Raw genomic sequence first — 27,270 nt, forward strand, 5'->3', positions numbered from 1 at the left:
AAATGGGATGCTAGCCACAACAATTTGCACAACTTTGATTTTATGTTTCCCCTGGTAATTTGTACTCTACTTTTGTTTTGCAAATGCTGAAGCTGTCTGGCTGTTTTTTTTTTATTTACATTCAGATTCGCCACTTGCTCTGTCTTCTCTGAAACAATCCTAGCCTTGACATGGAGGTGCAAAGATCACCACATAGTTACACGTAACTGTGATTTGCTATCAATGAATCATGTGGGCCTGTTGATTTTTATGAACACCAGTCAACATGGTTTTGGATTTCAGCTATTGAAATACTTGAACATCCTTCCCTGTTCTAGTATATTGAAGATTATAGTAACTCATATGTGGCAATATTTACAAAGCTGTATACATGCACCGGAGATCTCCAATAGAAGCCTGATATATATACATGTTCAGAGTTTGATGCAGATTTTTCTCCATTCTTGCACTTTATCTAACTTGTACTTTTCACTTATCTCAATTTATGCTATGGTGCTAAGTTGAGATGTGCTCCTTTATTGAAAGCCCTTTAGACCTTATAAAGATACTCTCGGCTATTGAAATTTTGTTTTGTTGTCCATTCAGGTTGCATGTGTGTTCCCATTGGGTCCCAAGTCCCAAAATTGTGATGGTCCAGATGTTCAGACTCTTCCCCAGGTTAGTGATATATGAAGTCATTTCTTCCGTTGCTTTTATCAAAAATGCAATGATGCAAACTCAAGTTAATATTTGTCCCAAAAAGATGACTGCTGTCCATCTCTGAGAAGCGCTCTCCATTCTGCAACTTCAGAGTGGTCCTAAGAATGGTGAAAGCTTAAGTGGTTTTTGGATGTGTCTCAGCACATTGCTTAACAAAAACAATTCTTGAGAATCATTGACATCAATAATTTTAGTAAGTTTGCTATGCTTTAAAAGTTAGAAAAAAACTATCACTTCAGAAACCCATCATTTCTTTCTCAAAATCCTTTATGCAATAACTGCTGAATATTCACATGGCATCACAATTATTCACTGATATTCACTGATATGTTTCCTTCTGAAAATTTGAAGTGAGCATCTCTACCCCTCTGCATATATACACAACTTGAACCCATAAATTTTCTCATAAAATTCTATTTCATATCTTTAGGCAATTCTAGCTGTGGCTTAGGAAAAACTTGAAATAGCAAAATACATAGCCTCAATATTTTTAAGAGTTCTCACTGAACTCCTTTCATGTGATCAGTTATGCCTTGCAAGTTCCAATTTTTAGGAGTTGGTTTGTTTTTGGGAAAATCAGGGAATAAAGGATGTTTATTTCTAGCTGAGCCCTTTCTATATCTAATATTCGAAAGAAGTGAAGTACGCAAAGATAAAACTATACTATGATACAACATTAGAGTCTATGTTCGAATTAATTGCATTTACAATCTAAATTTTTTAAATGATTATACATAGAGCTGAACATTGTGGAACCATGCCTGCCTACATAGGTATATACGACACTGAACATACAGTTGGCAAGGTGTAGATCCACTGACCCAATTGGTCTCCTGTTTTCTCTAATTTTACAATTTTCCAAGGTCAAGTCCCAATTTTATCATCTGGCGTTGTGTGAAAGTTGCAGGACACAGAATCAGGCAGAAACATACAGTGCCCAGCATTTGCCTCATCCAGTGATGTGCATTTTGGCCTCTTATACTGGTCTCTATCATTCCAGTCATTACCTCCCCAGGTAGTACTTCCCCTGCAGCAGTGCTTATTTTTCCTTATGCCTTGTTAATTGTGCTAGAGATGTTGCTCCATGGTGAAATGAAATTAACTAAGTTATTGTGCTATCATTTTATCAAATAATTTCACTTTCCTGCATGAAGTTATTACTTCAGGACGTGTTCTGCTAGCTTAATGAAAATACAAACATCCTGCTTATGCTCCCAAGAAAAATGAAAATGCATTAGACATCAAGTTTGCATCATTCCTGATATCCTGCATACTAAAGTGCATTGGAATAGAGCCAGTTTTTGCTACCATAAAAGAGCCTTAAGTTTTGAGAACACAATGAAACTTTATGTTTTCAAATAGACTCCTTGTCATGGTTTGCTCTTCAACAGGAGACACTGTGCTTTATGTGATAGAAATGAGATGTGAAAATTTTAAGAATAACATGTGTTGTGCCTATCCCTGTCATGCTGCTTGCTAGACAGGTCAAAAAGCTAGACTTGGCCATGGAACAGCGGAGCACCTGTGCCACTTCCTTTTACTGGCACACAGAGCACAACTTTATTAGATTTTATAAGGTGGAGGGAGGAGGGTTAATAAAAATAGCCGTGATTGCCAGGAAAATCATCTCCCACTACACGTTAAGCATCTTATTATCCCACTTCCATTACCTTACTCCCCATCTTAATTACTTACATCATACAAACCCCACATTTAAATCGTACAACTAAACACTAGCCCTTTTACATAGGCCAAAGCATGCATCACCTGTCTCTGCACTATGCAACCTTCTATGGCATCAAGGGTCTGCAGAAACAAACTCCTCGCTTAGATCACCTATGGATCTCAAACTATGCTGCATGCGTTTGGGTTCTCATCACTGAACATTGAAGTGATCTGGCTGCCATCTCCTTTGCCCCTGCCCGGGTAGTAGTTATAGCTGTAGGACCTGCCTTCTTGATCAGGAGAACCTCCATAGCCGTACTCGGCTATGTAGGGGCTCGTACTGTGGTAGCTGTAGCTGTGCGTTACATGGTAAGGTGCAGCATCATATCTGACCCCATGCATGTCCATGGGGTGGTTCACCCAGTGCTCCCTGTACAGGTGGTGGCCGTCGCCATACGGGTAGTCATGCATCTTGTTCATCACGATGGCGTCCATGGCCGGGGGTTCTGCCGGTGGCGCCTCCTTGGCCACCTCCTTGGTCTCCGGTGTGGGCTCGGACGGAGCTGCCTCTGCTGGAGGGGCGTCGGCTGGTGGGTCAGCGGGTGGTGGAGCCTCCCCTTCGGCAGGCGGAGGCTGAGCCTCGGCTGAGGGATCAGTGTGTGAGAAGATAGTTGGGACCCTTTTGGTCTTCCTGATGGCCTTGACGATCCTCTCAGGGTCAGCCATCCCGACCACTGTGATCTTGTGATTCGCTTGATCTATGTATACTTCGCTAATACCTGAAAAGAGTCATTCTATAACTTCTAAGATGTCATGCACATTCTCTAGATGCTCTTACAACATAATGCTCACACAAGTATAGCTGGATGCTTGAACGAGAAAAGGGCGGAGCTTCATTATGGCCATAGGTGGCCATTAAGAAAACAAAACAGCAGATTTGACCATAACATACACTAACAAAGCATCAATTTGAGTGTATTTGGTTTCATTCCATAGGTCCCCCCCACCCCACCCAAAGCTCCGCCACCCGCCACTGACGAAGAGGGGAGCAAAGAAACCATTCAGTGTTTCAGATTAGAATTGTTTACCATCAATGGCACGCAGGGTCTTCCTGATCTTGTGCTCGCAGCCATGGCAGTCCATCCTTACATGGAGCTCCGTTATTCGTGGTGTCTGCAGGTTTACGCAAATACATTAGGCCACCATGAAAGAAAACATTGAAAATACATATGCTTGTGGAGATTAGTTTTATTATTTTTTAAAAACAGACCCAACTACACACTGCATAATTATTGAAGTTACGCATACTGGTTACACCATCCTTAATTTACTAGCATGTGAAGAAAAATGCAATGAAGCTATGTAAATTGTCAACAAACCTCTGATTCTGCAGTCATTGTTGAAGTTGGATTGGAGAGTAGGGTTGGGGCTTGAAGCTGCAAAGATTCCTAATTGAGAACTTAACACCTTAGCACACGGCAGGTTGGAATCACTGACCATGCAATGAGTTGCATTTATATGGCATTGCTTTGGGGGGCTGGAACAGAATATTTGGTGGTCGATTTGTGTGGGTCACCCAAAGAATCGTTGGAAAGTGAAAAGGGGGGGCCTTGGATGGCTCCATGTTGGCGTAAGCTCCTCTTATTTTCCATGAGTGTAGTTACCTGCAATTGGTTCTACGAGTTGCTTTACAAGTGGCTCCAATCAAGAACATCCCTCCCAGGGTTTCAATGAACTCCCTGGAACAGCTGATGCAACTGGTTAATTATAGTTGGGTGACTCAGCAGTTTCATAATGGTAATGTTTTTTTGAACGAAATATGGTAATGTTTATAACTCCATGGAAGAACAGCATTCAATTCATCAACGATTGCTGGACCCAAGGCTAGAATCAACCTTCTTTCAGTTTATTTTAACCTCGGTGCCTCATGAATTCTGCACTTCCAGGTTTTGTGATATTTAGTAGTCTTTTCTCATACATCTAAATTCCATCACCTCCCACATAGTTCATCCAATTGTATTTTATTTTCCTCTTGTCCAAAGTACTGGATAATGTTCCTTGCTACATGTTTGCACTTCGGAATAGCACTAGAGCTGTGATCTTACTGGCAGTCTATCATCACTTTGCTCTGTTGAATCGAGCTCAAAGCAGTCGGCTTCAATAAATGTTTCGTATGTGATTGGCTTTTCCATACTCAATTGTGGATTCCATTTTCTTCACTCTAACGGTCAGATTATATTCTCTCCTGGGACCCTCTGGATGTGGTTGGTCTATACAGATAGGTTCATCTCCATATTCGAGCTGGGTTCGGTATGAAATTTTGGCATGCACTGATTGGAGTGCAGATGGGAATATCTCCCAACCGGCCACGGAGAAGATAAAATGATGAAAAGATAGATGGAGCTCCTTTGGTCAAAAGAGGAGTTCTTTTGACAGGTCGAGGATATCAACTCCTGTAGAATCCCCTTATGTAAAGGAAAGCATTTATGTTTGTGTGATCGTGATTAAATATCAAACATATTCTTATCTACTATTTACACAATACAAAAAATTCTCTGGTGCCCCTAGTTCTTGCAGATGTTCTCTGCAAGTTGGATGTTAACACATCTGTTGGATTATTGCAGGCAAGTGCAATATTGTTTTGTATATAGTCGAAGCAATCAATATTCCTTCACTCAGAAAAGAATCAATCGGGGAGTTTATTGAAAAATACATATATTGGAAGGTACTTGGATTAACCCGGATGCTCTACGCTTAGGAATGATGCCAATGCAGCGTGGCGCGGGTCGATCAGTAAATGCGACCATACAAACGCGTGTGTATGGAACGTAGCAGAGCAGGTGACGTGACGCGGAGTTTGTTTCTTTCAGCGTGTTGCACGTTCGTACGCGACGATATTTCTAATCGGCGCCGAGCCGTGAGACTCGTATATCCGTGGGCTGCACAGCCGAAGTAATGTGTCCACGCTCCTCCGTCACCGCTGCAGATTTGCATCTCCTCTAGATCGCGTGCCGCAGCTCTAGATATTTCTTGACCAGGGAATCACCAATCCAGCTGCGCACATATGTTTCCTTTAACTTATCCTCTAAAATTCTTTTTTTTACTAAACTTATCCGATACAATTATACATCACATCGATAATTAAAAAGAAAAAGAAAAAAAAACTATCCATCGATAGTCAATGAAAACTATACGTGCTGTGGAATTCACACTAAGTTCTTGTCATACACAAGCTAATTTTGCCAGGTAGATGGAGTGGCGCCCGGGGCAACCTCGCCCTCAACTCACATCCATGTTCAAAGGACCTCTCGATGCTCGACACTTCATGCGATCCGAGACATCTTCCCAGCGGCTTAGATCTTATCTGATGCGGACCTGATGGCAGCGGCAGTTTAGCAGCAATTTAGGCAAGAGGGCGATCAGCGTCTGTTGACCCCCTGGGATGGTCGGTAGAGTTATCTGTTTCATTGGTTGTACAGTTACTTAAGTACGAAGTGATCTTGAATCCGTGTGCGTGTGCCCGGTAAGACCGTGTTGTAATATGTAACTTTTTTTTCATCTTCTTACTACAAAGATATGCACCTCTCCTACGTATTCTCTCGGAAAAAAAATTATGTTGAAAAGTTTCCTCTTTTTTTGAGATTTTGAAAAGTTTCTTTTGAATTGAAGTCCGAATTGTCCAAACTTGGATCTAACGCACCGAAGAACACCACGGCCCCCGAGGAAACCAAATTGCTGCACTGTCAGCCGCTAGCCCATCTATCTGGAAAACAAATTATATGGGCCGATAAAACTCATAGCCAGCACACCAGGCCGTCTCATTTGAGTGGGCCTCAAAGGTTAAACTATTAAACGGGCTTATGTTACAGGTAACCTGCTCAACTGTAACTCCCTCCGTTTCGAATTGCAGTTCTATGTATAATAATATCTATAAATTTAGAAAAATAAAAACAACAACAAAGGGTACATACCTGACCGTTCAATTGGACAGTTTTCTATAATTGTCGCGGGGATGGGCATCTAATTTTTGCTTTTCTTTTTGAGGGTGGCCTACTTTTGCTAAATTCCGTTTGACCTACTTTTGAATTTTGGACGCGCCTGCGCGCTTCACGCCGCTGTTGCGGCCGCGCCCAGTTTGCGGTGCGTTTCGTTCACCAGACCTCAGCCGGCGTGCGGCAGCAACAATGCAAGGTGTGGTGTGATTTGGTAATCAACCAAACATGACCAAACATGCCCTAAATTCAAAGAGTTCAAAGTTTTTTTTTTGAAAGAAGGAAGAGTTCAAAGTTTGATCCCGAAACAATGACACACTCTATGGTTCAATACTTGGATATCAAGTACAGACTCTCCAAAATATAAGCTAAAATCAGAACACGCACACCAGGCGGGAAGAAAACGAAAACAAGGGAAGCTCAGCACAAGGACAGACATGATCTTTACGCTTTTCGGCCTAGAAAATAGAGAATAAGTGGACTAAAACTTTTTAACTAAAATTTGCACTTTTTAATCTTCCAAACAGGTGGATTAAAATTTGAACTAAAGAAACTGCACTAAACCACCACTCGGCTACGCCACGCGTGCCTTTTCTCTCCCTGCATCCTGCATGCTTTCGCCGCATCTTTTCTCTTTCTTTTCCCTGGCTTTTCCATGCTAGCTTCACATCTCTCTCTACTCGAAACCGCAAAGCAATGCGATCGAGCCCCAGCCAGAAAAACAAAAGGTGCTTTCTAATATCTTCTTTTATCATCAATTATACACGTATACACCTTTTAAAAAAGGTACCGTACTACCAACGTTTTTTTTTTATGCGTGTACTGCAGCTGAAGGAATGAACACCGTGCAAGCAAGGCTGGCGCATCAGTTCATGGTCAGCCCAATTAGGTGCGTGTTCCTCTAGATCTACACCTTAGATAAGAACAGTACGCTGCAGTATTGTATTTTATTTTTCCATGGATTCTTGCAATGCTCGTGGCCGGCCGAGAGATTACTACAGTTTGGACCTTGGATGCTTGCTCGCGCGCTTCGAGGCTCTGGCAAAGTGATGAGTAGGCAGCCAGATTATTGTGTCTTCCACTTCCATTTTCTTCTCTGGGACCAGACGTTTTCTTCATCTGCCGAGGCGACAGATTTACATGATTTCCTCTCAGCCACAGAGACCTACGTCTACCAACCTCACGATCAAAATAAAATGGGTGACAACTGACAAATACGTGCACAAGCCACCACTGTCGGTGGAAGAGGCACATGTGCACGGCCCAACGGTAGAAAAAGAGAAGGAAAAAAATTAAGCATGGGCTTCTGAAGTAGAAAATGTTATCACAGGCTGACAGGGACCAAGTCATCCACACAGGACGGCTCTACTGGCAGCGCTGATCATGATCCGTCCATAGATTGCTTGCTCCCTGATGGAAGCACCTCAAGTGACAAAATTCCAGAACCAAGCACCAAGCGAGCTGGGCAAACTTGGCAACTTTTATGTTCATTCTTTGGCATGAACAATTCAGTTAGATCTCTCTAGAAGACTAGAAGAGTATGGTACTGCTATAGATCATTACTTTGTTGCCCTCCTTGTACAATTCGCTACAAGTTTTTATACCGACCGACACACATATAAAGTTATAAACCACAAAGAAAGAAGAGGGGGCCGGGGAAATGAGAAATGGAATCAAAATTACAATGAAAATTTACTAGAATACACAGGCCACAATTGAATCGATCACCAGTTCTATTCACCCACCACCTCTAGTGTAAGTAAGTGAAAAAAACACAGCGCAGTGTTAACTCACTCGGCAGATCTACCACTGCAGCAGCAGCAGGCCCGAGAGGATCACCGCCAGCAGCGTCGCCACCGGCGACGAGGTGGCGGTCACGGCCCAGGCGCCGGAGTAGTGCGGCGGCGGCGGGCTGTAGTAGTAGAAGGGGAAGTAGGGCAGGAACGGGTTGGGCGGCGGCGGGGTCGGGTAGGCGCCGCCTCCGCCTCCGCCTCCGCCTCCACCGCCACCGCCCTGCTGGGAGGCGCCGTTGTTGCCGCCCCCGCCGGTGGGCGGTGGGTAGTAGAAGCCTCCGCCGACGCCGCTGGAAGCGGGAGGGGGTGGGGAGGAGTAGACGATGGGGCCGCCGCCTCCGCCGCCGCCGGAGGGGGATGGGTAGGAGGGCGGGGGCGGGCACGGCGTGGTGACGGGCGCCGGGGGAGGGGACGGGGGCGGGTAGTAGGAGGGGTTGCAGGGGTTGTCGCAGGATGCGCAGAGGGTGCAGGTGGTGCCGTCCTTGAGCACGATGGTGGCCGGCACCGGGTCGGCATTGGCATTGGCGCCGAGGAGGAGCAGCGGGAGGAGGAGGAGGAGGGGAGCGGCCGCCGCCGCAGCCATGGTTGATGGCGAGAGGTGGTGGTGGGGGAGGAGGGAAAGGGAGAGGTGATTGGGACGGGAGTGAGAGTGTGGAGTGGAGTGACGGGGTACTTAATTTGGAAGGAAGGTGGCTCGGCTGGCCGCCGGGACTTGGTCGCTTTCACGTAATCACACGTTCTTTTTGGCTCCCCTTCCTGCGTGCCGCGCGTAAACAAAAACAGTTGGCGCGTTTTGGGCACGGTAGCTTGCACGAGGCCGAACGAAGGCCCGTAGAAGCTGCGTCGGCAGTTGCTTATTACAGCAGCTGGAGTGGTGGTGACTGGTGAGCTGCACCGGAAGCGGTGGATCCACTGGGTCACTGGGACGGTCTTTCCAGCAGAGTGCTGGCGCTGCTAGTCCCAGATGGCCGCGTTTCACTTGTCAGAGGATGAGAGGCCAAGTGTTGAGACTTGAGACCATCTACCGCAACACGCGTACCGTGGGTCCAATCTCCAGTGTCAAAACCGTTAGTAAGTCTGTGGCTGTAAAACGTACCATGAGATGCTTCTACGCTCGCGACCGGTGCTGGTGGAGGTGGTGGGATCCTACGACAGGGTCACAGGTACGGAGGCGCACGGCAGGGAGGCACACCCACACGTTTCGCCGTGGCTGCTGCTGGTCCCCGTGGCCAAGACCACCGTCCACCGGGCGTGGAGCCGTGGACCTTTGGTCCGCGCCGGGGCTTGCCGCTTGCCGCCCCGCACGTCGGATCTGCATCCAAACTGCGAAGCTGCGGGGTGGCGAGCAGGGGGCAGCGCAGCGTCGACCAAACCGAACCCCCGCGCGACGCGAGCGCCGAGACGACGAGCGCACGCAGCCGCAGGCCGCAGCAGGGTACGTGGCGTGGCGTGAGCTGGACGCGGGCGGCAGCTGCTGGGGCGGATGGATCGGAAGCTGCGCGGCGGCACCAGACTGCTGGCCCTGGCGTTTTACACATGCTGACGCGGCCATTCCTACGCCTGCAGGGCGGCCGGCCGGCGCGTGTGGCGTGGAACATATGCGCGAGCTCAGGCCGGGCCCGGGCGGTCGGCCGTCGGCGGCTGGGGAAGATGCTCTCGGCTTCTAGCGCTACAGCCGCGGCGGGACCGGGAGTCCGGGAGGCACCGCGCCAAAAGGAGACGGTTTCCGTGTTCCGGTTGATAGCTTTCCTCCGGGGACGCATGTGCGTGCTGTCCAGCTGGTGGCTCTGGCTGAGTGCATGCGCCCGCTCCGTCCGTCCGTCCGTCGAGATCTCGACATGCAGATTGCGGACTAGTCTTCCGTCCACCACAACAAAGAGCACGGGTCAGCAACTCAGCATGACAGGCAGGCAAGTGGCTAGCTGGTTGAAAACACAGTCTAACGAGATCAGTCAACAGACGTACTCGTTAGCTGGCTGATCGACTCTCAGTCATGTACTCATGTAGGAGTATATAATTATTACTCCCTCCGTCCCAAATTATTATTCGTTTTGACCTTTCAGATATATAATTTTTACTATGTATCATGTATTTAGACGTAATATGTATCTAGGTGCATAACAAAATATACGTACTAAAAATCTAAAATGAATAGTAAATTGGGACGGAGAGAGTACTGGAACTAACACAATTGAAGCGGGCGAAACGGGCTTCTCCATTCTACATAAAAAAAAACGCACTGATCTCTCTCCCATAAGGCCATAACGGACACACGAAACATCCTTCTGGAAGCTCTTTACACCTCAGATCAGATATCAATTTTTGGTTTGAGCAAAGCTTTACACCTCATATGCATTCACCCTAGCATGCAAGATCCTCCATCTCTTCGAGAACGCACGCTGCATATGGCGCAATCATGCCGGAGTACGCCCCCGCCAAAACGGCAGGTGAGAGGTGAGTTGAGGTGAGCAAGCTAGCTACGGCCAATTTTCCGATCCCTGATTCCCTTCTCAAGTTCCCAGCCATGTATGCCGTGGGCAGGCAGCAGCGCGTGAAACGGTAGTAGAGATGGGGGCAGATGATTCGAGAGGACGAGAGGTGGTGGGGTTTGGTGGTGCGGGAGAGCATGGCATGATGAGGTGGTGGTGGTAGTAGGGGAATCTTGGGGGCATGTGGCTTGCGAGAGGAGTAAAGAACGGCCGCCGGCAGGAGGCACCGAGGCGGTGTGTGGAGCCACTTGGATGGAGTTAGCGGTTAAAAATTGCCGGTAGAGATAGTGCTTGCGTGGAGGGGATGTGCAGGCCCGGCCGTCATGGTGATTTGTGTGATGATGCGTGCGTAGTAGTAGCAGCCCTTTGTTTGGTAGAACAAGGTCAGATGCTAGTACTCCTGGCTACTCACTACCACTGTACCACAGGCCGCGAAACTCCTGACGGCCAGTACTGGCGAAAAGTCCGCCGGGGGCTCCACCACCTTGGTTAGAATTATAGTGTGGTCGATGGAGGGTGTGGCGGTGAACACAGACGACGCTGTAAGCAGTATGCACATGCTGATACTGACATGCACAACGGAGAAACGTCCATATCGCGTTGCGTGCCTCTCCGGCCGGTCATGCATGCGCGAGCATTGTACAAAACCAATAGGCGTAGGCGTGCAGTTGATCAAGATTGAAGGAAGCCGTGCGTTACATATGAATCCGATCTTGCACGGTGCACTACACCTGCGGACTGGTGGTGGCCGTCCTTCCGTTGATGAGCAGCTAGCGTTTGCTCCTGCGGCCAATAATCCCAATTTCACACAATCACCAGAGTGTATCTAGCTTGCTCGTGTGCAAACTTTTCTGGCTCCATTGTATTTCTTTTCCGTTCTGTTCTGTGCACTCTTCTGTGCCAAGCAAGTCATGCGTCAATGATGATGCTGCGCTCTCTTCTGTGATCTCCGTTCTGCTCGGCCCGGATTTTCCATCTTTACTTGCACCGCAATCTACTCCCGCAAGCACGTACTACTACAAATATTTCCAAACACCTGCCAATGATGGACTGAAAGTGATAGGATGACGCTGTTGTTAATCATGCATACGCTTTCTTGATTCCTCAGCTAGCTGCCTTAATTGCAGCTAATGATCCTTCCATCATATTTTAGGGAAACTCGGAAATGGATCCACTGTAAACAATGGAGTGCAGAGATGGCGTGAAGAGAGAGGAGTTATCTCCCAAGTCCTAACGAGCACCTGCGGCAACTGCATGCAAGAAGCAAAAGATGAAATGCTAGATCAAATCAAATTGCTTAGTAGGAGACAACAGAACCAAACTGATGAAGAACTATGAACTCTGAACCTGTACACTAAGATAGTGTTTGGTTCGTGCTAAGGTAATGTAAACGCAAAGGGAATCAGATTACAATGTATTTAGAGGTGGAATAGGTGATTGCCCTCTTTGTTTGGTTGCACTCTGGTAACGTAATCAGATTACTGTGTGGGTGCTATATCTGATTACGGTGGGGGAGGAGGGGTAACAAGCTTGTATAGATATTATTTAGGTAAGGGATTCGATTACAGTGTCAATTGATTGCAAACCACCACAACCAAACATATGTAATGGGATTCGTTACCTTCAGTAATCAGATTACATTACATTTGAGCCAACCAAACACTACCTAAATCCTTTTAAGAAATCAAAGAGATAGTGAAATCCCTAGGGGAAAAAATGTCATGGTTCTGTAATCGCCAGCAACCAATCACAGTAGAAACAGATCAGCCATATCCAATGATAGGATTGCAGCACGGATATTGGCAAACATGTTGACTGAGAATCTTTTTAAACTTTTATAGCAACCTCAGGCCTAGGCCCTAGGCATTCGGAGGTATCTCATTTCTCCATCGAACAACTTGACGTCCTATCGTCGGAGCATTGTTTGTGTGCACTAACATCCCAATCTTCAGGTCGCTGCGCTCCGGAGAGTCGCTGACCTCCTGCCCCCGGCTATGGAGTATGGACTTCCTGAACAGAGGATCACCCTTGCGCGGATTTTTTTTATTTTTAACTTTTTTAAAATAATTTTTTAAAAATAACCTGTCCGGAAGTTTATTTGCATTTGGTGACCCTTTTGCCACATGCACTGGCGCGGCAAAGGCTGCCACGCTGGCGTGGCGCGGGAGGCGGGCCAGCGTGGCACTGACGAGGGGTGGCGGTTGCCGCGCCAGCCCGCCTGGCGCGTCAAGCTTGCCGCGCCAACCCGCCTGGCACGGCAACTCCTATGTAACAGCCGCGCACCGGCTTCCTCCTTCCTCCCTCCTCTCTTCCTTCTTCTCCAGAAACCACCCGCACCCGAGCACCACTCATGCCGCCGGCCGCCGCTCCACCCCTAAATCCTCCCAAATCCGGCGATTTGGCTTGGGGAAAGTAGTGGGAATTTATCACCGCGTCGTGTGGAAGGTATCTCCTAACTTTTTCCCTTATTTTACCGTTGCATTTGGTAGATCGGAGGATATTTAGGTGACCTAGGGTTAGGTTGTTGATTTCAAATTTGGATGAAATGCAATGTTGTTATGTGTTAGATGATGCGTTGTTCATACGTAATAGAGTCTCTACCCACGATATTGACGTGTAGAACTTGTTGCATGCTTCGATTTAGGTAGATATTCATCCAATTGTGTAGTGTACATGACATGGGTAGTTTTTTTTGCAATATGTCCAATTGGTATGTCCAATATGTGGAATGTGTCCAATTGATATGTCCAATATGTGCAATGTGTAGTGTACATGACATGGTGAAGTGTTTGCATTTTGTAGATGGATTGTTTAGTTCATTTTTTTATGGTGGTATTGTGAAAGAAAATGGGGAGTTTGAGAATATGAATGAGGCAGTTGAATTCTTCGATGGTCCTCCAACTTTTATGGATTTAGTTGACTGTGCAATGAGGAAGTATGGATGTAGAGTGGATGAGATGACATTGAGAGGCCGTTATGATTGTGGGAAAGCTAGAGCTCATTATGTTCTCATAAACTTGGCATCCGATTCAAATTGGAAGCACTATAAGGATCTAGTTCACGAAGCAAATGTTGCATGCTTGGAGGTTGTAGTTGAAGTTATTCGTATGCCTGGCCCAAACATTGTCTTGAGGGATGAAGTGGCGGTAGTGAATCGTAATGGTACCCAGGAGTCAGAAATTTTGCAGCATGTATTAGGTGAAACAGAATCTGCTTTTGACTTGGTCATTGCCAATGATGATTTTCCCATTGACACTTTTGAGAGGGATGAAGCAAATATAGATGATGATAACATATTTATGGGTTCCGAAGATAGTGAATTCAAGGATGATGGGGTAGAAGATGTCGAGGGAGAGGAGGAGTCACCATCTCAGAGTGATGGGCATGAAAATGAGGACGAGGAGTCACAATATGAGGAGGATGGACTGCAGTTCAACACCGCAACCGTGCATGATGTAGAAGCCATTGGTCGTATGGACGAATGTTTTTCTTACACCCAGAACGAGTTGCGGTTGTTGAAAGAACGTGATGTCAAACTGCCATCTGTTCCCAATGATAAGGACATAAGCATGGTCCACAAAGCCATATGTGAATCTAGTATGGTGAATTCTGAAGGGATACCCTTTAGTGAGAGTCCAGTGATTAAGAAGGGAATGAAGTTCAAAAGTCTTAAGGAGCTCAATTTTTTCTTGGCTGACTACGCAGTGAGGTTACATAAGCCTTTCAGCGTAGTTCACTCTAACAAGAACTTAAGGTACAATGTGATGTGCAAGGAAGGATGCCATTGGCGTGTATGGTCTTGGCTAATTACAAGCACCAGACAATGAAGGATTTCAAATGTTGTGCAACCGCATACTTGTCGTTCTTCATAGCCAAAGCGAGTGCACGCCCAGTGCACAGCAAAGTACCTCTGGTGGCGTATCCTAGGCATTATCCGTAAAGACAGCAAGACATCGGTGCCATCCCTTGTGGAGTCCATCTTCACCTTTAGTGGATATCGTGTCAAGTATTCAAAGGACTGACGGTCGAAGCAACACGTCGTTGCCCTGCTTTGGGACTGGAAGGAGTAGTATGGCATGGTTCCTAGAGTACTCACAGCTATGACCTACTACAATCCCAGGGTTAAATGGTTCACTGACTCATGCGGCATCATGCATCCTGACAATGGAGTTTTGAAGCACGTGCTCCAAAGGGTATTTTGGTGCTTCCCTCGATGTAGTGTGGCATTTCAACATTGTCGTCCTGTGATACTTGTGGACGGTACATTCTTGACCGGAAAGTATAAGGGTACACTACTGATGGCAGTTGGTGTAGATCCAGAATAGCAGCTTGTGCCTCTTGCTTTTGCCTTGGCCGAAAGTGAGAACAACGAGAGTTGGTCATGGTTTATGAAACTGGTTCAGCGACATGTACTTGGACCTTCACGCCAAGTATGTATGATCTTGGATAGGCACCATGGACTCCTAAATTGTGCGAATGACCACATGGATGGGTTTCCACCGCTCGTGCATAGGTGGTGCACGAGGCACTTTGCCACCAACATGTCGTGTCGGCAAAAGAGCGACCGCGTGATTGGAAAGTTGAAGACTTCATGCAAGGTACATACGGAGACAGAATTTAATAAGAAGTTAGAAGATCTAGTGAAGGACTTGAACGATGACGCAAAAGAATGGTTGAAGGGTGAAATGGAGGATAAGGGCAAATGGACGCAGACTTTCGATGAGGGAGGGATGTGTTGGAGTATTATGACCAAAAACTACTTGGAATCCCTAAACGCTGTTTTCAAAGGCATCCGAAGTAGGCCCGTTTCTGGAATTATTGAATACTCCTTTGAAAAATGCAACGCCTACTTTGTGGACCAATGGCAAAAGGCACGTGCAATGTTGGATGAAGGTCATAGGACTGGGAAGGTTGCAGATGAATTTATATCAGAGGCTGAGTTTAGGTCCGTGCACCACTTACCAGAACCGTACGGGCTAGAAAGAATGGTATATTCTATAAAAGGTTCCGGTGCTACTAACGTTGGGGGTGAGAGCCATGGAGGCCGACACTACAGAGCGGATCTGAATGAAGTTTCGTGCACCTGCAACGTTCCTCAATTATTGCATCTTCCATATTCACACTTCATTACAGCTTGCAAGGCAAGAGGTCTTAACTATGAAAGCCCCTTGTACATGTCATCGTTGTAATCTAGGGAGCACATAGTTAGAATATGGAAATTTAGCTTTCAACCTTACCTTGATCCGTCATAATGGCCGCCATATGAAGGGGTAGAGTACGTGCCCAACCCTAATTTGATGAGAAATAAAGTAGGAAGGAGGCAGAAGAAGCGTTTGAGAGGACATGGACGTGTCGCAAGGGAGGCTTTCTACAGATTATGGAACAGACGATTTTGATGTGGAGAAGTCAGAAAATCGTTGCTCGAAGTGCCACAAGATCATTAAGAATTGCACATGCTGCAATAAAAAAATCTAAGGGCAAGAAATCTAGGGTGAACAATAGAAAGCCGCGTTCTTCCAACATGAGGGTAGGCGCGTTGCTCGTCTTTTGCATGGTTATCATTATAGCATTTATTGAAAGTAAATTTTTATTGTTACTGTACTTATCCTACAATGAACCTTTTTACTAACGAATGTTGTTTATTGTTTTTTAGGATGGTAGCCCCAGTGTACCCGCTCCTTGAGGCCACATACGACTCGCAGCATCGCGCCCACCATCTCGCCGACCTACACGAGGTACTGCATGAATAAGCTTATGTGCAAATTTTATATATATTCACCCTCGAAGAACAAGAGCTTAATTAGGCATACATTTCCGAATCATGTGTGTACCGTGAAGCTTTTGCATAAATTAAATAATTGAGATATGTCATCACCTTTGGATGTCATTTATCAAACGCTTATTGTCTGATAATTCAAATAAACACATTAAGAATTATCCTAGATGAAAATAAGGGGCATTGCTGCAAAATATCTACAAATAATGTATGTTGTTATTTTTAGTTGAATCATTAGATACCATTTCATATCTTACCATTTGTTTCCATTTTTTTTTCCAAAGAACCTTTTCCATCTATGTCCATTTCCTTGTGTGGTAAGAAATAATCTTATTTCCAATTATTTGGTTGTTTTGCAGGATTTGAAGCCATTACGAGCGAGAGTGTACTCTCCATTTAGGTAGGATGAGCGCTACGCGCACTACCTCCAGAGAGCAGGATTCCTGGACATTGCAGTTCAGGTTGTTGTGGGTCTCCCTCCAATGGATGGACCATTGTTGACTGCCATGGTCGACCGATGGCGTTCGGAGACTCACACCTTCCACCTCCCGTTTGGCGAGATGACCATCACGATGCAGGACGTCACCATGATACTCGGTCTTCCACTAGAGGGGCATCCAGTGACGGGAATCATACAGAGCAAGAATTGGCGTGACATGGTAGCAATGCACATTGAGATTAGGCCGCTAGAGCCAGAGGACAGAGACAACTCCAAGAAGACCTCCGGTGTGAGCTCCTGAGGGAGCAAATGATGAGGTTGTGCAGAGACACGCTCGTGTTTGGCTATGACACTTTGTCAGCATGTTCCTCCTTCCTGATGTAGCCGGGAACACGGTGTCTTGGATGGTTCTTCCACTTTTGGGTTAGGATTGGGACAACATCTATTTGTACAGTTGGGGCTCAGCGGTCCTCGCCTGGCTGTACAGGCAGCTGTGTGAGGTTTGCAGACGCACTGCAAGGGATTCAAATGTTGGAGGCTATGCGTATATGTTGCAGATTTGGATTTGGGAGCGATTGCCTGTGGATCGACCTTGCCGTCTTCACGTCGATGTAAGCTACTACGACGACTTCTCTTTTCCGATTTGCAGTTCTCCAAACTTCTGTACATTGCTAACAATTGGATTCCTTTGAATTTTCAGCAATAGCATCGAAACGATGGTCATCCCACATTCTGTCATGTGTGGAAACATGCGCAGCCCATTTGTGGCAATCCAGATAGGCGCTACAGGGCCTACACGAACGAGTTGGATGTTGTCACCGAACACCAGGTAATTTGGTCACCATAGTATTTTTAAGCTCTATTGCATATAATGGCCTATGAAATAACTATTGTCTTTACCAAATTTTGAAGGTTGAATGGGAACCGTACACCCATCAACAGCTAAGCCAGATCGTATTTTCACCGATGTGCTACAAAGACAGGCAGTTGTAGAGGTGCACGACTCCAATGATCTTGTACTACATCGTAGAGTTCCACATGCCGCATAGGGTGATGTGGTAGTTTGGTAGGATTCAAACGTGCCCTCCATTGGAGTTATCGACTTCACAACAACTGTACATGTATGCAGGAATCATTACCCACTTCGCTTCTTCGATACACGTATGTAACATGTTATGCTAATAACTTGAGAAATTTGTGATGCAGGATCGATCGCAGGAAGAGGTACAAGGAGAATGATTAGAGGTTGAAGCATGCTCAGTACCTCATCCAGTGGGAGAACAGGCAAAGATGTGATCCTGAAGATGGGTCGTACTGGCGAGCAGGATCAAACAATGAGTACATACGATGGTACTGTGCTTCCACGAGAACTTAGGTGAAGCCATCTTCGAGCAATGTGCCCATTGAGGATGCACCGTCCGACTCATCCGATGACATACTTGACAAGTACGACACGGTGACATGCTATGGGACACAGCCTGAGCGTGCACCTCTCCATGACTACATGGTAAGATTCCAGTTTGTCCATTTCCGTTCCGAAGGAATGTAATCACAGTACCGTAACATTGATAAATCATGAAATCAAAACTATACGTATATGGACAACAGCTTGCAAGACTTGCAAATGAGGCGGGCGTGGTCATGGAGCGTGCAGTCGGATCCGATGTTGGTGTGCTTCGTCAGTTCGCAGAGGTACAAGCATAACCTAGTTTGCACTGATGCCCGTACTATCTTTGTAACCCTCTCAATATCATAATGGTGAATCTATGCTACTTACATGTTGTAGAGGGTTCGAAGAAGCTGCAGGCGAATGTTCATGAAGATGAACTGCATGTTGGCCACAAATGTGCACCACGGGGGCAATGGCCAGGGCACTTCTTCAGGATCACGGCGTACCCCTATCCACCACAGTAGCGGTGGAACCTCTAGGACTCCCTTGGTGACCCCCCAAGGACTGCATCACGATCCACTGCTGCAGGTCCTACTTGGAGGTCACGAGGCAAGGCATCCGCATCCCTTGAGGCAAGCGAGGACTCTGAAGGTAACCTATCCGAGGATGACGACCCTTCCTATGGTGAGGAACTGGAGATATCCGGCACGTTTGATGCTCCACCTATGACTCAGACGCAGGAAGAGTCCAGCCAGGTAGATTCACCAGCTTCCCCTAATTCTATTCTGGATTGTTAAGTTCAATTCCCAAAGAGTCGTACACCTTCATGCTTTCCTTTCAATTTTTTTGTAGGAACCTGCAGCTCCTACCCAGAGGCCCTGCCGGCGTCGTTCCTGGGACCACACCGACATTGGCAGCGCCAATGTGCTGCCCACGCATCCAAGGAGGGAGCATCGCCCAAGAGATCCTTTTAGCCCTTTGGATCAGCGGCGGCCATTCCAATAAAATTTGCATGTCTCAAGTGTGTTGCACTAGGTGTTGGACTGTAAGACTATGTTGCAATTCGTGCTATCTATGTGTACAAGACTGTTGCAATTGTCAAGTGTGTAAAAGACTAAGATGGATTTTAGTTGGATTTCTGTCCATGTATGTGAAACATTTCCTGTTTTGTTTCTTGTAATGGTTTATGTTTGTTTGGTGACATACTTGTGCTTCCGGTTTGTATCATTCACTTGAAGCTGTTCCATTGATAAAAGTTTCATTAAGGCCAGATAAGGGGGGTCTTCAAGAATTTTCTCCATTGAAAGGTTAGGATCAGCTGGTGCATTCAGAATGCATATTATATCATCTTTCTGCACTGTACAATACTACCTTGTTTGTCTCATCGATTTTCCTCTATTCTATATTTTTCAGGCTATTTGAAGAAATATGGGAAGAGATGATAGGTGCATTTCTGATCATGGCATGGAGGTAGGCTGTCTTATTTCTTGTTTTTATGAATTTCAATGGTTATCCTTCACTTAAAATTTGAATGCCCTGAGGATTATTGAATGCAAGCATGTTGGCCAGAACAGAAGCCGCTTAATAGTGGGAAAATGATGATGTTAAAGAGAAAGTCAGAAGTCATAGTTGAGAATTTTGAAGTGTAGCATATTTCTTACTACAATTTTGAAGCATAACTATGAGAGAAAGTCATAGTTGAGAAAAAAAGATAAGAAAAGATACTAAATGTTAAAGAGATCAGTCCGAAGTAACATGCTTTAATAGAGGAACTATCTTTGGAATAACTGTACATGTTCTTATTCCCACTTTTCAGATTAGATAGAACAATTGCTGCTTTCCTATCAGCAGTATTTGCCAAATGCATAGCAGCTGGAGGAGGTGAAAGAAGACTAGAAAATTGACCAGAATAGTCATATATGTTTAGAGCTCTTATAGGTCTGATGAAATAATACAATGGAAGTGCACCTATTTTCCTAAATATCTCCACAATGTCTCTTTGCTATCTCTATTAGTATATTGGATGCTTTTTATTGTTTGGGACAGAGAAAAGTACTTGAGAGGCTTCTGACGGCTAGTTATTTGCATGCTGTATATATCCTTTTATTTAGCCTTACTAAATGATGCGAGAAGGCATTTTCTTTTGCTTGCAATTAAAATTGTTGTAACGCTATTCTCCTCTCATCAGGGACCTCCCTTGGGGCTGTGCTTGGCTATCACCAGCATTCATCCTCACCTGAGCTGTAGAACTTACCATCTATCAATGCATCGCAAATGTGGTTTGCAACAGCAAGGTAGTCTGGTGTGCCACTGCCCAGCAGCTTAGGTGACATGTGAAGGATGACGACGTGTTTGGTTTCACCAACTAGGGCATACGTAATAGAAGTTTCGAAGTCAATGATCAATCCATATATCACTCTTTAAGATGCCTTCCATTTTTCCCTGACTTTTTATGCTAACCATATCTGATATGCTATTTTAAGCACATTACTTTGTTAAGAGTTTATTTTCTTGTGAATCACTTAATTATCCCTGGAGTGATAATTATAACTCACATTGGACAAGCAGAATCCAAGCACTAATGGAAACATAATGACCAAACAATGTCCCATGAGATGGATATACTTCAGGTGAGCATCAAATAGGCTTTTATTGAGTTACAATGCGGCAGCATTGCCGCGCCAGAAAGAGTGGCGCGGCAGACCTCTGACCCACTGAAACTTTATTGCGCTTTGCACGGCAGCACAACCCTACCGTGCCAGCTAGAGTCGCGTGGCTATGTCGGCTTGCCGCGTCAGCCAGAGTGGCGCGGCGGCCCTCTGACCTACTCAAAGTTTATTGCGCTTTGCATGGCAGCTCAACCATGCCGTGCCAGGCAGAGTGGCGCGGCTACGTTGGCTTGCCGCGCCAGCTAGAGTGGCACAGCAGCCCTCTGACCTACTCAAAGTTTATTGCGCTTTGCGCAGCAGCTCAGTCCTGCCGCGCCAGGCTTCCTGGAGCGGCAACGCCATCTTGCTCTACACTTCCACGTTTATAGCTTACTCCTCTCAAACTATTGTACATATACCTTTGAAATCAACAGGTACTGTTACAAAGGGCTTATAGGAAAACAATATACCTAAAAAGTGAACAAAGAAAAAGCTAGAGGATACACTTCAATTGACACAATTCAGTTGCTTATGTCTAAATTATAAATTTTCAAAGTTGGTCGTTGATTAAGAAAGAAACAAGGACTGCCTTGGTGGTTACTCAATTTTTCTCAAAACAAGGGTACCTTCTGTATGAGATCACAAGTGCTAAATCATACACACTTGTTGACTTGTAGGTTTCCAATAATATCATGAAACTATCCAAGTAGCTGCAACACAGTGTGGTACTAGCAATAGAAAGTAATTTTCTACCCCAATAATTATGTATGAACAAAGTAAGTAATCATTAATGACTTATGCTATGAAACGAAATAGCCCTTTGTTGACGCAAAATCCTGATGGTGGTGGACCCTGCATCACCACATGAGGACCTGCGAGATCTGCTTAACTCCAGTGCAGAATCCAAATCGGCGCGCGTGGTGTGCGCGGGCGTGCCAATCAGTTTGACCATTCAACTGACAAGGAGATGATAGTCGTTGTGAAGTCCAAGGCAACTGGCCGATCAGGCCGATATGATCCTTGACGAGAGTGAGTAATCCATCGGCCATTCAGCCGATTTAATATATTTTGCGATAACCATCGGCCAGGCGGCCGATAGAAAACAGGATGCTATTGAGCTGCCGCTCCACCATAGCTAGAGCCACAAACCGATGCGATCTAAACTAAACTCTCGACCAATATCTCTAGATGAAACCACAGCGATGCGCCCGGTAGTTGCAGTCTAGAAATATTTAGCAGGATGTTAATCTGAACCCCACCAGCCGATGAATCCAATCATAACAAAACTTAATCCCAACAGCACTCGAAGGGGATAACCAAGATTAAGATACAACAAGCTATTAAGCGATTTGTCATCTATAACGAACCGATCTAAAGCTAATTAAAGCAAACTGAACGGCAAGACGATAGAACAGATAAATATCAGCCGATGCAGACTTAATCAAGGCAGGATAACTGGTAAATACCGTAGATCAAGACAGAAGCGATGCGCCGTAAGTCAAAGATCCAAGATATTCGATAACTGGTAGATGAAACTAGACGAAACCACAGCGATGCGCCCGGTGGTTAAAGCCTAGAACACCTGGTGACGGTACTTTGCAGCTCGCCGGAGATCGAGGTCGATGCAGCCCAGCTTGCTAGAAGGAACTCGTTGAGAAGCTACATTACTCCTACTCCTAATGCAATGGCGTGAAGCCGAAAAGGTAAATAAAAGATAAATGTGTTGTATATTGATCGTGTGATAAAAAGATTACAACGGCCAGGACCCTTTATATTTATAGGACGGATGGCCTTTGACGCACCACGTACAAGGCAAGCCATGTACACAATCTTTTCTAATCAAAACTCTATCTCTAACTAATCCAACTCTATCTCTAATCAAGCTTATCCTAACCAACTCTATCTCCAGAATATTTTATTCTATAAAGCAACCTCCCATACGTGAGCTTCCCTTGGATGCCAAACTGTTGGAACTTTTGCACCATCGGCCGATTTCTTCCTTTCAGAGCATATTTCCTACATTCGGTGTCAACACCCTTGTAATAGTATATGCAAATAATGTACTACCAAAATGCAAACATTGACCATGACCACGCACGCACACTCAATGCAAATAACATATTACATGTTTCTCAACAAATAATCATAGTTCTCACAATAAACATAGTTCTCTCACAAATGAATATAGTTTTCACAAATAATCATAGTTCTCACAATAAACATAGTTCTCTCACAAATGAACATAGTTTTCACAACTAAAGATAAATGTGAACCAACTCAATCAACACGTTCATCTAGTCGGAGTCACCTTCACATGGTAACTCATCATCATCATCATCATCATCATCATCATCATCATCATCATCATCATCATCATCATCATCCCCCACAATAACAACTCCCTTCCCTTTTTTATCCACATTAACCTTCCCAACAGGTAAATCAGCAACAAGTGACTTCATCGCCTCCATTTGCACCTTTTCTGCCTTTTCTTGTAGCTCTTCCATTTCAATCATTCTCTTCCTTGCCCTAACCTGCTGCAAATATTTTTCCCATAAACCCTTAGGGTATTTTGCATTCGGATCAACCACAAAACCTATGCGATCTCTCTCCTCCCTCAACTTTTGTTTCTCCAACTCCCTCTCCTCCTTCAACTTCCTCCTATTTTCTCTCTTCTCATCTTTAGTTAGAGCTCGTGGATACTTGGTTCTGTTCTGCCTCCAATACTTAATAATAGTTTCCTTCGCATAAAGTCCTTCAGGCTTCACTCCAGCCTCCCGAATCATGTCTTGGTATATTTCCCCCAAAGCAAGTCGCTGTTAGGTATAGACATATCATACTCCGTCCTAATCTTTTCTATCAGTTCTTGTGTTTGTCTTGACTTCCATGGTTCTGATGTACTACCCAACTTTAACAATAAATCATGACGACTAGAAAAGTCTTCCCAATCACATGTCCTTCCCTCCTGCAACAAGATTTTCATATTCTTACAAATTTGAAACAATGGATACACATTTCACATGTAATCTCTCAAGGCACCACAAAAGAGATGAGTAGTTACTCACCCAATACTCGCCATGTGCATTGCCACAGAACAAACCATATCCAAGCTCAAAAGGCACCACACCTTTTGTTGCCAATATACCACACTTGCATCTACGACTAGGAGAGGACACACATGGCCATGATGCCTTTCCACTCTCGAACTCCCGCACTTGCTCCTCCGTTGGCCACATTGCCTTTGGCCTGTAGATATACTCATTGAAATCACATAGCGGCCACCCATACTGCATAAAACTGGTGACAAGATTAAAAGTGAGAAAAAATCAATAAAACTATCACTGCTTGCTACACATCATACTAACATTCTCCTAATAAACTTACATGAGTCTTTAGAGAGCATCGAAAGAATGGAGTGAACCCCTAAGTTAGGACGCATAAGCTTAGCAGCAACTCCACACTTACACATGGGAGGATCCCTCACACGCCTACAAGCAGCCTCCTGCTTCTCCTCCTCGGTCATTCTAGGTGGATTTGGTGGAGGAGGAACCCAACGCCTAAACTGATGGTATGGTTTAAGCTCTGTGCTATGGTATGGGAATAGGCGGATCTTAGGATCATATTTGTCGGATCCATCTATCCATTGAAAGAAATTACAAGGCGCAGCAGGCATTGGATCAAAAGTCCACTTGCACACATAGAAGGCTCTTCCTGCTATCTTTGGATGCCTTGATTGTTTCACCTCAACTTGCACGCCACATCTACAAAGAGGTACCAGGAGGGCAGGAGGTACGGGAGCATCCGCATTGGACTCACCCACGTAACGCACGTACCACCTATGCCGCTTGTATTCACAACCGGACGACATCATCTCACCTACACATCAAGTGCCTGTAAATTAATACACAAATAAACTTTAGACACGTAATCCATCTACTTTACCATACGAACTATATACATCAATTCGACAAAATACAAACACTCCATCTACAAAATACAAACACGTTACCATATAAACTATAGCAACTATATTACGAAAGAAACATATTGGACAAATTAATTGGACATATTACAAAAAAAAACGTACCCATGTCTTGTACACTACACAATTGCATACCAACTTTCACAATCCCACCATCAAACATACAAATTAAACAATCCATCTACAAAATACAAACACTTCACCATAAAAACTATAGCAACTATATTACAAACTAAACATATTGGACATATCAATTGGACATATTGCAAAAAAAACTACCCATACCATGTACACTACACAATTGGATGAATATCTACCTAAATCGAAGCATGCAACAAGATCTACATGTCAATATCACGGGCAGAGAATCTAGTGCGTATGAACTAAGCATCATATAACACATAACAACATTGCATTTCATCAAAATTTCAAATCAACAACCGAACCCTAGGTCACCTAAATATCCTCCGATCACCAAACGGAATGGTAAAACAAGGGAAAAAGTTGGGGGATACCTTCCAAACAAAACGGTGATCGATTCCCACTACTTTCCCTAAGCGAAATCACCGGATTTGGGGGAGGGATTGGGGGGGGGGGGGGGCGTGTCCTTGGCTCGGGCTCGGTTTCTTTCTGGAAGGAAGAGAGGAGGGAGCCGGCGCTCACGTTTAGCCCAGGCGCTGCCGCGCTAGGCGGGCTGGCGCGGCAACCGCTTGCTCACGTCAGTGCCACGCCGGCCCGCCTCCCGCGAAGCGCTAGCGTGGCAGCCTCTGCCGCGCCAGTGCATATGTTGCGGCAGAGGCTTCCTGCCGCGCCACGGGCGCTGGCACGGGCAAAAGGGTCACCACGCGCAAATAAAGTTCGGGAGGAGTTATTTTTAAAATATTCTTAAAAAAAGATAAAAGTAAAAAAAATTCCCCTACGCCTCATCGCCACCGCATGCCTGGCAATCATCGCCGTTCTGACGAACGCGTTCGAAGTGACGTCGAAGTCCACTCGCGCCGAGGCGCCAGAGGCACGGATGAGGGCTAACCGGCTGAGGCGGCGTAGAAGTCGGGCTTGGCGAGCTGCGCGTGGAGGCACGCCAGCACGGGCTCGTGCGTGAATAAGGCCTGGGGCAACCAGCCGCTTATCGAGGAATAGCTGGACGGCCTCCTCCCATGGACGCCGCTGGCGGGTACGTTGCCGCCGTGCTCGATATTTCTGCGTTTGAGTCCAACGGCGCCTGGGAGGAAGCCGCCGCGCTGGCTTGGTGGCCATGCGCACCCGGTGTGGCAGCTTCGCAACTGCGCGGACTGCAGCCGCTGCTGTGCGACGCAGCCAAGAGGTCCAGGTTGAGGGGCCGTGCATTCCTCCCACCCGCGCCCCTGTGCTGCGGGCTGCCTTGCGCCGCGCCTCCTCCCGCTGAAAGAGGGCCAATGTTTTTTTGCCTCCACACAGCGGGTGAGACCAGCGACCTCATGGGCTCATGGCTGCGGGTCCGCCGTGCTACGAGCCGGCCGCAGCCTTGGCCCTCGCTTGTGCCTCCGAGCTACCGCCGGCGCGCCCAAGCACTTCCGTCGTGAGGTGGCCCCGCAGCGTGCGAGGCGTAGTGGGAGCCTGCCCGCGTGGCGGCGGCGGCGAGCGTGAGGAGGCACGCCATGGTTGCAGCGGAGACCGAGATGGACGGTTCGGGTGAAGGCTCGCGAAGTGCCGCAAACGGTCGCGCTGGACGCTGGACGGCAGGGATTTAATTTGCCCGAGATCAGATGGACGTCAGTGCTCAATGACGTGGCCCGATCACGGCTAAAAAATTTCACCGGATTTAGGTCTATAGAGAAATCATGTACAGGATGTGGATGTGTAACCGAGTGAGAAGGATCGACTCGTACTGCATAAGGCGGCGGCACTTAAACACTGACGCGCACGGATGCCGCGTTCTCTTCTTAGTACTATACTGGATAGTGCACATGTTCATCAATAACGCCTTTCGCCACGGTTGAGAGTGGAGACCCATGGGCCAGGAGAAGCACCAATGCCGGACCTTTGCTTCATCAGGTCCGCTTGCTTTTCAGTTTTCGACGACCACGTACCCAAGACAGCGACACTAGCATGGTTGAGTCTTATTAATTCGCAGCCGATCGTGTCCTGCATTCACAGTTCCTTGTGATGGCTGTTCGTTGTTGCACGCAACGCAAACAAAAAGGCATGCTAGTTGAGTGTGGAGACGTGGCACGGATCGGTTTGGCTTTTGATCCGGGTCCTAGGTTATTGCCTAGCTCCGCTAGGGCTGAAGCCTTTTCAACCCAAGCCTCGGACGAAGCAGGTCGTTCAGGTGGTGGCCGGATGGGGCGAAATCATTCTTATTTCTTCATCAGCCACCAACCAGTCTTCACGACCAAAGTAAAGGACGGCGATGGG

The 27,270-nt window shown here is 46.1% G+C and overlaps 2 protein-coding genes across 2 annotated transcripts; both read right to left on the reverse strand.

Moving 5' to 3' along the window:
* Positions 1 to 2,291: 2,291 nt before the first annotated feature.
* LOC117856138 (uncharacterized) lies at positions 2,292 to 4,210 on the reverse strand. Its single transcript, XM_034738573.2, has 3 exons — positions 3,744 to 4,210; positions 3,453 to 3,537; positions 2,292 to 3,143 (listed from the first exon to the last, which is right to left on the reverse strand). Exons 1-3 carry the CDS (start codon positions 3,759 to 3,761, stop codon positions 2,545 to 2,547), a joined length of 702 nt encoding a protein of 233 aa, XP_034594464.1. The 5' UTR covers positions 3,762 to 4,210; the 3' UTR covers positions 2,292 to 2,544.
* Positions 4,211 to 7,868: 3,658 nt separating this feature from the next.
* LOC117855222 (uncharacterized) lies at positions 7,869 to 9,478 on the reverse strand. Its single transcript, XM_034737529.2, has one exon. The coding sequence runs from the start codon at positions 8,730 to 8,732 to the stop codon at positions 8,160 to 8,162; it is 573 nt and encodes a 190-aa protein (XP_034593420.1). The 5' UTR covers positions 8,733 to 9,478; the 3' UTR covers positions 7,869 to 8,159.
* Positions 9,479 to 27,270: the final 17,792 nt, after the last annotated feature.

The sequence above is a fragment of the Setaria viridis genome, chromosome 5 (genome assembly GCF_005286985.2).
Source record: "Setaria viridis chromosome 5, Setaria_viridis_v4.0, whole genome shotgun sequence".
Classification (NCBI taxonomy): Eukaryota; Viridiplantae; Streptophyta; class Magnoliopsida; order Poales; family Poaceae; genus Setaria; species Setaria viridis.

Excerpts from the sequence above, each read along its gene's own strand:
- LOC117856138 (XM_034738573.2), bottom strand. Across the intron at positions 3,144-3,452 it reads GACCCTGCGTGCCATTGATG|GTATTAGCGAAGTATACATA; the intron begins GTAAACAATTCT and ends GACTCTTTTCAG.
- LOC117855222 (XM_034737529.2), bottom strand. The coding sequence starts at position 8,732 with ATGGCTGCGGCGGCGGCCGCTCCCCTCCTCCTCCTCCTCCCGCTGCTC.